General features: G+C 43.6%; 1 protein-coding gene across 16 annotated transcripts in view; it reads right to left on the bottom strand.

The window, feature by feature from the left end:
- The window catches only part of MAP7D2 (MAP7 domain containing 2), a 126,648-nt gene that overhangs the window by 27,436 nt on the left and 87,046 nt on the right, over positions 1–12,166 (bottom strand). For 11 of the 16 annotated variants that reach the window (XM_055081719.1, XM_055081724.1, XM_028482466.2 and 8 more), the window contains 2 exons: positions 9,560–9,714; positions 7,832–7,959 (listed from right to left, as the gene is read on the bottom strand). In XM_055081719.1, the coding sequence (XP_054937694.1) occupies positions 7,832–7,959; positions 9,560–9,714 (283 nt within the window). The remainder of the gene's footprint in view (positions 1–7,831; positions 7,960–9,559; positions 9,715–12,166) is intronic. The other 5 variants (XM_028482465.2, XM_028482468.2, XM_055081722.1 and 2 more) reach the window with 1 other exon arrangement.

Below are 12,166 nucleotides of genomic sequence, written 5' to 3' on the forward strand. Positions count from 1 at the left end.
ACACACACACACACACACACACACACACACACACACACACACACACACACACACACACACACACACACACTGGTTTTGCAACATCTAGGAACTCAGTATACATGGAATCAAACTGCTGACATTCTTCTACAACTTCCTTCTCGACACTACGTTCCTGAGATCCACCCACTGGTTGCGGGCAGCTGCAATCCACTCTTTTTCACCGCTGTAGAGTTTGGTTGGATTTTCAGAATATACTTACAGTCTACTTGACTTTCCACATTTCTCAGACCTGGCCCATACCCAGTGTGGTTCAGCCGCTAATTTTCACCCCAGGGAGAAACTAAATTTCTTTCTGAACATTTTACAAATCAAGAAACGTTTGTTATTCCTTAGACCTCTCAACTTGGTAATTCTGATTTAGAGGTGCCCAAGCAACTTCTATTCCCAGGGCACCTCATAAAGAGAGAAGGATTCTGGAGTCTGACAGTACACAGGCAGTCCAGCTGTGTTAGTGTGTGCTATTTTTCCAGCCTGTGTTAGAGACAACAGGTATGGGGCTCTAAAAATAAGAGCCGGTCCATTAATTTCTGTTTGTTGAAAGTGGCAGGAATACCGTGCAGCACGGTACAGAAACCGGCATCCCTCATCGTTTAAAAATTCCCCAAGTGAAATGTACAGCGCAGAAAAGAGAATGTTTAAGAAACTGATCAGTGGGAGAATAAACTGATGAATGTCCCAGAAGGAACGAGGAGGCAAAGGTCCTGAGTCCTCAGGTAGGTTTGGCCCCAGCATTGCCCAGGCCTGCCCAGACCACTCTGCCCTCCAGGCCCGCCTTTCCCCCCTGGCTAGCGTCCCACAGACTCACATTGCGCGCAGACTGTGCAACAGTAAACTGAGTCAGCCCCCGCCCTTGCGGCAGCCTAGCAGGAGATAATCAAGTACAATGAGGCACAGATCAATCCGGCCTGCTCCCTCACCTCCTGCAGGGCGCTCTGCTCAAATGTCACCTCCTCAGAGAAGCCTTTTCTGACCACCCGATCTAGCCCCTCCCCTCCACCATCTGACCCGGACTCATTTTTCTTCACAGCACTTATCACCACCTGATATTATATTTGCTGTTCACTGCCAGGCAAGCTCCATGAAGGCTGAGAAGAGCACTGGACACAGAGTAGGTGCTCTATGGGTGTTCCATAAACGAATGACTGACCCAGCTATGTCCTGTTAGCACACTGAAGGGGGCGAATTCAGCTTTGGCTAGTTCTGGAGAGGAGGACAGCTGAGCTGAGTCCTGAGGGATGAGCAGTTCAAGGTGGGCAGCTCTCTCCTTGGAGCAGGCCTGGAACTGTCCTCATCTGGGTCCACATCTCCCTCCCACCTCTCCTGGGGCCCGTCCAAGTGGAGGCTATTCTCATTCGTTTGGAGATTCTCTGGAGCATCTGGCACAGTGACTTGCATTCATTCATTCCATGGATACTTATAAAGCTTCTACTAGGTGCCCGTTACGGTTCTAGATAGAGTAGAAATTTTAAATATTTCTCTAATTTGAACTGCATTTTTAAAAGTCTGGGATTGTGTTTGAGTATCTTTGGTCAGAGACAGCTCTTTAAAACTCAGATGATATGTCCTTTAAAATATAAAATAGTGCCTGAATCACAGCCTTCAAGATTTTCAACTTCAAAGAAATAGCACAGAGCCCACTGCAAGCTTGCTTCCAAAAACTGAATTCTCATCTCTAGAGAGGGCATCAACCCTCTTGGTTCACCTCAGTGAAATTTACAATGATATTGCAAGGACCATGAGTCAAGACCCAGGAAAGAGAGGGTAGAATCTGGAAAAACCCCAGTACCAATAGGCTTTTCTCTCTGTTAATGTCAATGTCCCAAACTAACACCAGAGTACTGACATGCAAATGGAAGGCTCAGAAATAAGACAAAGTCAAACAGAGACCTCACAGATCACCTAATGGATTTGGAGTTTGCAAGAGAGCAATACCATAACCAAAGACAGGCAATACAGGCACAGAAAGAATGCAATGGACTTAAGAAAAAAAAAAAACCAAGATGCTATTAATTCAGTAATGTGCTACAGAAAGATTTTCTTTATGGAAGGCACATACATCGATAACCAGTAGTAGTAGTTTGTAAAAACCATAGCAAACTCTGAGCAAAACAATATCAGTGAAAAGGTCTCTGTTAGGAAGCAACGAATCAGAAATAAGAGCTGCTGTCATCGCGAAATATTTTTTTAAAATTCCCAAGTGTTTGTTAGAGGGCAGACAGCAGAAGCAAGAAGAACTACATTCCTGCATCCTGTGGAACAAAATCCACATTCACAGAAAGACAGAGAAGATGAAAAGGCAGAGGGCTATGCATCAGATGAAGGAACAAGATAAAACCCCAGAAAAACAACTAAATGAAGTGGAGATAGGCAACCTTCCAGAAAAAGAATTCAGAATAATGATAGTGAAGATGATCCAGGACCTCGGAAAAAGAATGGAGGCAAAGATCGAGAAGATGCAAGAAATGTTTAACATGGTGGAATTCACTGCTGAGGAACAGAATAAAGAAAAAAGAATGAAAAGAGACGAAGACAGCCTAAGAGACCGCTGGGACAACATTAAACGCAACAACGTTTGCATTATAGGGGTCCCAGAAGGAGCAGAGAGAGAGAAAGGACCCTAGAAAATATCTGAAGAGATTACAGTCGAAAACTTCCCTAACATGGGAAAGGAAATAGCCACCCAAGTCCAGGAAGAGCAGAGAGTCCCACACAGGATAAACCCAAGGAGAAACACGCTGAGACACGTAGTAATCAAATTGGCAAAAATTAAAGACAAAGAAAAATGATTGAAAGCAGCAAGGGAAAAACAACAATTAACATACAAGGGAACTCCCATAAGGTTAACAGCTGATTTCCCAGCAGAAACTCTACAAGCCAGAAGGGAGTGGTATGATATACTTAAAGTGATGAAAGGGAAGAACCTACAACCAAGATTACTCTAGCCGGTAAGGATCTCATTCAGAATCGATGGAGAAATCAAAAGCTTTACAGACAAGCAAAAGCTAAGAGAATTCAGCACCACCAAACCAGCTTTGCAACAAATGCTTAAGGAACTTCTCTAAGTGGGAAACACAAGAGAAGAAAAGGACCTACAAAACAAACCCGAAACAACTAAGAAAATGGTCATAGGAATACACATATCAACCAAGAAGAAGATATAACAATTGTAAATATACATGCACCCAACATAGGAGCACCTCAATACATAAGGCAACTGCTAACAGCTATAAAACAGGAAATCGACAGTAACACAGTAATAGTGGGGACCTTTGAACACCTCACTTACACCAATGGACAGATCATCCAGGCAGAAACTTAATAAGGAAACACAAGCTTTAAATGACACAGTAGACCAAATAGATTTAATTGATATTTATGGGACATTCCATCCAAAAACAGCAGACTACATTTTCTTCTGAAGTGCACACGGAACATTCTCCAGGATAGATCACATCTTGGGTCACAAATCAAGCCTCAGTAAATTTAAGAAAACTGAAATCATATCAAGCATCTTTTCTGACCACAACGCTATGAGATTAGACATCAATTACAGGGAAAAAAACGTAAAAAACTCAAACACATGGAGGCTAAACAATACGTCACTAACTAACCAAGAGACAGCTGAAGAAATCAAACAGGAAATCGAAAAACACCTAGAGACAAATGACAATGAAAACACGATGATCCAAAACCTATGGGATGTAGCAAAAGCAGTTCTAAGAGGGAAGTTTATAGCTATATAAGCCTACCTCAAGAAACAAGAAAAAACTCAAATAAACAATCTAACCTTACCTAAAGGAACTAGAGAAAGAAGAACAAACAAAACCCAAAGTTAGCAGAAGGAAAGAAATCATAAAGATCAGACCAGAAATAAATGAAATAGAAGCAAAGAAAACAATAACAAAGATCTATAAAAGTAAAAGCTGTTTCTTTGATAAACAAAATTGATAAACCATTAGCCAGACTCATCAAGAAAAAGAGGGAGAGGACTCAAATCAATAAAATTAGAAATGAAGAAGGAGAAGTTACAACAGACACCACAGAAATACAAAGCATCCTAAGAGAGTGCTATAAGCAACTCTATGCCAATAAAATGGACAACCTGGAAGAAATGGACAAATTCTTAGAAAGGTATAACCTTCCAAGACTGAACCAGGAAGTAATAGAAACTATGAACAGACCAATCACAAGTAATGAAATTGAAACTGTGATTAAAAATCTTCCAACAAACAATAGTCCAGGACCAGATGGCTTCACAGGTGAATTCTATCAAACATTTAGAGAAGAGCTAACGCCCATCCTTCTCAAACTCTTCCAAAAAACTGTGGAGGAAGGAACACTCCCAAAATCATTCTATGAGATCAATAAAATTAGAAACGAAAAAGACACCGCAGAAATACAAAGCATCCTAAGAGACTACGACAAGCAACTCTATGCCAATAAAATGGACAACCTGGAAGAAATGGACTAATTTTAGAAAGGTATAACTTTCCAAGATGAACCAGGAAGAAACAGAAAATATGAACAGACCAATCACAAGTAATGAAATGTAAACTGTGATTAAAAATCTTCCAAGAAACAAAAGTCCAGGACCAGATGGCTTCACAGGTGAATTCTATCAAACATTTAGAGAAGAGCTAACACTCATCCTTCTCAAACTCTTCCAAAAAATTGCAGAGGAAGGAACACTCCCAAACTCATTCTATGAGGCCACCATCACCCTGATACCAAAACCAGACAAAGATACTACAAAAAAAAGAAAATTACAGACCAATATCACTGATGAATATAGATGGAAAAATCCCCAACAAAATACTAGCAAACAGGATCCAACAAAACATTAAAAGGATCATACACCACGATCAAGTGGGATTTATCCCAGGGATGCAAGGATTCTTCAATATACGCAAATCAATGTGATACCCCATATTAACAAATCGAAGGAGAAGAACCATATGATCGTCTCAATAGATGCAGAAAAAGCTTCTGACAAAATTCAACACCCATTTATGATAAAAACTCTCCAGAAAGTGAGCATAGAGGGAACTTACCTCAACATAATAAAGGCCATATACGACAAACCCACAGCAAACATCATTCCCAATGGTGAAAAACTGAAAGCATTTCCTCTAAGATCAGGAAAAAGACAAGGATGTCCACTCTCACCACTATTATTCAACACAGTTTTGGAAGACTTAGCCATGGCAATCGGAGAAGAAAAAGAAATAAAAGGAATAAAAACTGGAAAAGAAGAAGAAAAACTGTCACTGTTTGCAGATGACATGATACTATACATAGAGAATCCTAAAGATGCCACCAGAAAACTACTAGAGCTAATCAATGAATTTGGTAAAGTAGCAGGATACACAGTTAATGCACAGAAATCTCTTGCATTCCTATACACTAATGATGAAAAATCTGAAAGAGAAACTAAGGAAACACTCCCAAAATGACTATACAACCCAAAGCAAACTACAGATTCAATGCAATCCCTATCAAACTACCAATGGCATTTTTCACAGAACTAGAACAAAAAAGTTCACAATTTCTATGGAAACACAAAAGACCCCAAACAGCCAAAGCAATCTTGAGAAAGAAAAACGGAGCTGCAGGAATCAGGCTCCCTGACTTCAGACTATACTACAAAACTACAATAATCAAGACAGTATGGTACTGGCACAAAAACAGAAATATAGATCAATGGAACAGGATAGCCCAAATATAAACCCACGCACATATGGTCACCTTATTTTTGATAAAGGAGGTAAGAATATACAATGGAGAAAAGACAGTCTCTTCAATAAGTGGTGCTGGGAGAACTGGACAGCTACATGTAAAAGAATGAAATTAGAACACTCCCTAACACCATACACAAAAATAAACTCAAAATGGATTAGAGACCTAAATGTAAGACCATACACTATAAAACTCTTAGAGGAAAACATAGGAAGAACACTCTGACATAAATCACAGCAAGATCTTTTTTGATCCACCTCCTAGAGTAATGGAAATAAAAACAAAAATAAACAAATGGGACCTGATGAAACTTCAAAGCTTTTTGCACAGCAAAGGAAACCATAAAGAAGACGAAAAGACAACCCTCAGAATGGGAGAAAATTCATTTGCAAATGAATCAGTGGACAAAGGATTAATCTCAAAAACATATAAGCAGCTCATGTAGCTCAATATCAAAAAACCAAACAACCCAATCCAAAAATGGACAGAAGACCTAAATAGACATTTCTACAAAGAAGACATACAGATGGCCAAGAAGCACACGAAAAGCTGCTCAACATCACTAATTATTAGAGAAATGCAAATGAAAACCACAATGAGGTATCACCTCACATCAGTTAGAATGGGCATCATCAGATAATCTACAAACAGCAAATGCAGGAGAAGGTGTGGAGAAAAGGGAACCCTCTTGCACTGTTGGTGGGAATGTAAATTGATACAGCCACTATGGAGAACAATATGGAGGTTCCTTAAAAATCTAAAAATAGAATTACCATATGACCCAGCAATCCCACTACTGGGCATATACCCAGAGAAAGCCATAATTCAAAAAGACACAGGCACCCCAATGTTCACTGCAGCAGTATTTACAATTGCCAGGTCATGGAAGCAACCTAAATGCCCACCGACAGACAAATGGATAGAGAAGATGTGGTACATATATACAATGGAATATTACTCAGCCATAAAAAAGGAACGAAATTGGGTCATTTGTTGAGACGTGGATGGATCTAGAGACTGTCATACAGAGTGAAGTAAGTCAGAAAGAGAAAAACAAATATCGTATATTAACGCATATATGTGGAATCTAGAAAAATGGTACAGATGAACCGCCCTGCAAGGCAAAAATAGAGACACAGATGTAGAGAACAAATGTATGGACACCAAGGGGGAAGTGGGGGTGGGGAGATGAATTGGGAGATTGGGATTGACATGTATACACTGATGTGTATAAAATTGATGACTAATAAGAATCTGCTGTATAAAAAAATAAATAAAATAAAATTCAAAAATTAAAAAAGAGAAAAAAAAAGGTTAAAGAAAAGAAAAAAAAATTCCCAAGTTTTCATTAAATCTGTGTATTATCCTATGTTCTCTGAACCAAACTGATGCACCAAACAAGTTTTATATGATTCTCTCTATACAAAGAGTTTCCTTTTTTCCAAGTTAAAATCATATTTCTCTTTCTCTCTCAGTACTACTGAACATGTTTCCATTCTACTGCTGGAATGAGGTATTTACTGAGTCATTTTTGCCAGTTACTAGCAGTAAAATGTTTTAAAGACTTTAATCAGTGGTCACAGAGTGTAAATTTGTTTTCCAATTACACAGTTTTTCATTGGCTTCATTAGAAAAACATACAGCTGATGGTGACTGAGAAGTTATTATTGCCTCTCTGTTAAAGAGACAAAACGAGAGAGGGCCTGAGAGCGAGTGTGGAGCACTCCAGATGCAGCTGAAGGAGAAAGAAGGGGAATGCCAGAAGAGTAGAATGGGACTAACGGTCCTGAAGAAAACACGCCGAATGGGTTCATCTTGGTAAATCAGAGTCCAGTATTTACCAGGCAACAAAGCCCTCAAGAGCACATCATTCATCTAGAAGATACACAGCGCACCTCGCCGGGCCGGCCACGCCTCGTGGGGGAGCTGCAGGCACACAGCACAGAGCCCCCCAAACTGCTTTAACCATCCGACTATGGCGAAGGGGAAAGATGCACAGAGCCCCCCAAACTGCTTTAACCATCCGACTATGGCGAAGGGGAAAGATGCTTACTTGGGTGTCACAGGAGAAGACGACCTCTTAGAAACGCCTGCTGGAAAATCGCATCTTCTCAGAGGGGACATGAGGCCCACGCTGGGAACGGAAGCTGTTGTTCTCGGCCCCCTCTTCATCTTCTCCGTCTGTAGGGGACACAGAATAGGACGGCCATGGCCCACGACTGCCATTACTTCTACAATTTCTAAAAATACCCCAGATAGAAGCAATGCACAGCTTTCTTTCAGAAGGAACCATACGGAGCTATATTGCTTTCCACAATGGGAATCTTTGCAGAGAAGCACCAGGGGGTCATCATATTTAGGTCATTCAGTTAAAAAAAAAACAACAAAAAACCTCAGCCTTAAAACATAAAGACCGCCTTCTCCTTGTTATCTTACAAAAAGCTAACAATGGAACCAGATTATGGTCCTGGACATACAGAAGCTGGAATGAGTACAAAGATATACAATCACTATTTTTAAAAAAAAAAGCTATAGGTGGGTGCAAGACAGTGAGCTGGGGACCCTAACAGTGTACCCAGTTTAACGGGGACTGCAACCCCTCCATCCCTCTATGTCTTCCCCATGGCCTGCCTCACATGGGCCTCTGTGACTGGCCCGCGGCAGGCAGTCTGCAACGGTGGTTCCCTTCTCTCCCTCTTGTGATTTTCCGCAGCAAATCCTCACGCAAGCCCCCATGCCCACATACATGAGCCCCCTTCCACAGGAATCCACCCAGCAGTAAAACCCTAAGGTCTGAAACATTCACTTCTCCTGTGAGAACCTTGGGATCACACTGGATTAAAAAAATATGGTGTTATAAAATAAATGCCCAATGGTAATGTGGTGTTTAAAACGAGTCCACATGTCATTTGATACTCCTTGCTTTAACAGGCGGAGCTCAGTTCCCTTCTCCTCAAGCGTGGGTTTGGTCTATCTCTCTCTCTCTCTGATCTCTTGCTCTAGGGGAAGCCAGCTGCCATGTTATCTGGACACTCAAGCAGCTCTCTGGAGAGGTCCATGCAGTAAGGAACTGGGGCCTCCTGCCAACGGCCATGTGAGTGAGCTGTCCTGGAAGAGCCCCAGCCAAGCTTTCTGACGACTGCAGCCCTGGCTGCCGTCCTGACCACACCCTCATGAGAGACCCTGAACCAGAAGCACCCAGCTAAGCCATCCTCAATTTCTGACCCAAAGAACCAGTGAGGTAATAAACATTGGCTTCAAGCTGCTAAGGTTTGGGGTAATTTGTTACATAGCAAGTGTAACTAACGAAAGTAGTATGGCATGTATAACTTCTAAACAAATATACACAATCGGGGGTCCCTGCTCAACATCTGCCTTACTGATAGTGTTAACCATGACAACAAAAATGTTTAAAGGCCACTGTTGTGGATGAAGGTTGACCTAGAACTTCAGTTCTAGTTGCCTGTAGAGGCAAGACTGGCCCAGAATCAGACATCCTTAAAGAAGCAGAGAAAGGGCACTTGGAACATTCCTTCTGAGGCCCGTCCTCTGGAGGACAGGCTCTAACGAGGACAAGGGCTTTAGGAATCTGTTCCAAGGCACTAAGATTTAGGAGGGTGCAAAAAGTTAAATGATTTTCAAAGGTTGGGTGCAATTTTAAACCAAATCTGCCCCTTGAGCAGTCCCTGGAGATAGATGGAAATAGACCCCAGGTCAAGTGCAGGGAGTAATCACACTGTCAGATAAAACAGTCCCGAGGGGTGAGTGGGTATAAACCTACCGGAGAGGCCTCCGCTCCTGCAGGGGCTCCTTTCCCAGCATCTCCTACGCCAGATGTAGATGTCGTCCTCTTCTTCTCGGCATTTCGAGTGGGAGAAGACTTGTAGGAAGATTTAAGGGGGCCAGCAGGAGCTACACGAGGACAGGCATGGGATACTAGAGAGTTACAGTATAAAACCCAGAGACACAGGGAGCATAGACGGAAAAAGCAGGGGCGAAAGAGGGTTGGGAAGAACACCACATTTCTGTTAAAATGTGACACGGGCAATCCACATGCTCAAAATACCACCATACTTTTTCTAGTGTACACAGTATAGACCGTATCTTAAAAGACCCCCATACTCAATGCTCAAGAGTCCAGTTTATTTCAGGAGTTCAAAATCTGGGCTTTGGAGCCAGATGGACCTAGCACCATCACCTAATAGCTAGATCCCCTTGGGTAGGTGACTTAACCTCTCTAAATGTCAATTTCCTTGTACAGGAGAGAGTTAACATAGCAGACCTGACTGCTGTCCTTGGAAGGGCCCGTTCACAAGGTTGACCCTTGTAAGCATCTGGAAACTTGGATTTCAGGAGTGTTCTCACCATTAACTGATGAGTAGCTCACTGTGCCTAAGCTGTCTGTACAAACAACATGACTGATCTTGCTTTCTTGCTCTGAGTCTGGAATGTGGTACGTGCCTGGCAGGGGGTGCCTACGTGACCAGCGCTGGGCGCTGAGTCTCTAACGACGCTCCCCGGTTGGCAACATTTCACGCGTGTTGTCGCAGCTCGTTGCTGGGGGACTCAGGCACATCCTGTGTGACTCCACTGGGAGGGGACTCTTGGAAACCTGCACCTGGTGTCCTCTGGACTCGCCCGTGTGCCAATCCCCCGTGCGGATTGTGCTGTGCAGCCTTCCGCTGGAACATCTCAGCTACGAGCGCCACCACATGCTGAGTCCTCTGAGTCCTCCGAGCGAATCACTGAGCCCGGGGTGGTCTTGGGGACCCCTGACACAATTGGTGTCAGAAGCAGGAATCGTGAGAAAGACCCTGATTCCCTGAAGTATATAGTAAAAGCATTGTTTGGTAAAAGGAAGGAGAAAGGAGTGGAGGATGACGGCCCACTGATGCCTGGTGGCTATGGAGCCCCCCACCAGAGGAAATCGCAGCCAAGCTGCTGTCTGTTGTGAGAGGTGAAATACCTATGGAATCTGAAGATGACCCACGGAACTCCAAGTGCTGGCTTGCTCGATCCTCTGGCTGCTTTTGGCCATGCTGGCTTAAGTGAGGGAAAGAGTGCAGCCCAGGTGATGCCTTTAGTTTTCACTTTCTCCTCCAAGTGGAAGCGGGACACAACCTCCTTGCTTTTTACCACCAGTGGTTTGGCTGGAATTTAAATTCTGAGTAGTGGAACCAGAACAAGTCTCCATACCTGGTGATTTTTGCATAATGGAGCCTCTGGGAAAAGGGAGTTGTAAACAGAGAGGCAATCTCCAGACAGAAACACACTCCTGAAGTTTTAAAAATCAACCCGGAACCACTGTAGATACAGAACACCCCTCCGTGGGGCCCTAACCTGAGAAAACACCACAGATGCTGGCTGGACCATCTGGGTCACAGACAAATGCACACAGGAAGGGGCTCGTTCTCTGATGGGACCATCCAACACGGAGCTGCTGGTGGGCTCTCGACTTCTGATGTGGAGCCTGACTGCATTTCTAACTTGTAATTCCTGCCACAGCTGCAAGCTGGGAAAGGGCACTCAAGGGAGTGTGACCCCTCCGTCCACCCCGATGAGGAGGCTCGACCCCCTCTGGGGGACGCACCACTGCTGACGAGACAAGACGTCTGGTGTATGACTTTCCAGATTGGCTACGGTTTGTTAACAACGGACCGAGAGCCTGACTCTACTTCCCTTGCCCTTCTCCTGCTACGCACACCTCAGAAAGGCAACTTGTTCAATGCACCTGTCCCTGAAAAGGGACTGATCTTTTCTAGGCTGCTCACTGGATAAATGAAGAGGATGGAAGAGACGGGGGGTGATGCAAACCTATTGTGAAATTTTTTGAAAATTCAGTTTCTGAGCACGATGTGTCATTCTGCTTAAGTTGGACACATTTTTTAAAAAAATAAAAATGCTCTCGTCCTTCTTGCATTCAACCCTTCCCGATGAAAGGTCCATGTGAGAGTAGAGGATGACTGAGAAAATGTAAAGCCGTGATTGTTGAAAGGGGCATGCTGATAACAATGGAGAAAAACAACAAAACCCAGCCCCCCTGGAGTGGTGCAGGGGAGGGCCAGGGGAGGGGCATTCACAGTCTTTCTCTTCCAGAACTGTTTCTGGGAACCCTCCCCTCATGCTGAAGGAAAACCACACTGTCTTTGCAAGCTGCTGCCAGCGCTTCAGATTCAGACAGATTGCAGGTGACAGCGTGACCATGAGACGGCAGGGGCAGGCCAGCTCCTGCGCAGTCCCCGCTCAAAACCTCCACACGCAGTCCACGCTCGGCAGGAGATGAAGCCAGTGTCGCTGGCAGAACTGTTTGGAATGGACCGCCTCAGGCAGTGCCTCTGAAAGCAAGGACTGAGAGCTGGGGGCCCTGTCAGCCTGGACTGCCTGCCCA

This window comes from Physeter macrocephalus, chromosome 21 (assembly GCF_002837175.3).
Source record: "Physeter macrocephalus isolate SW-GA chromosome 21, ASM283717v5, whole genome shotgun sequence".
NCBI classification, from domain to species: Eukaryota; Metazoa; Chordata; class Mammalia; order Artiodactyla; family Physeteridae; genus Physeter; species Physeter macrocephalus.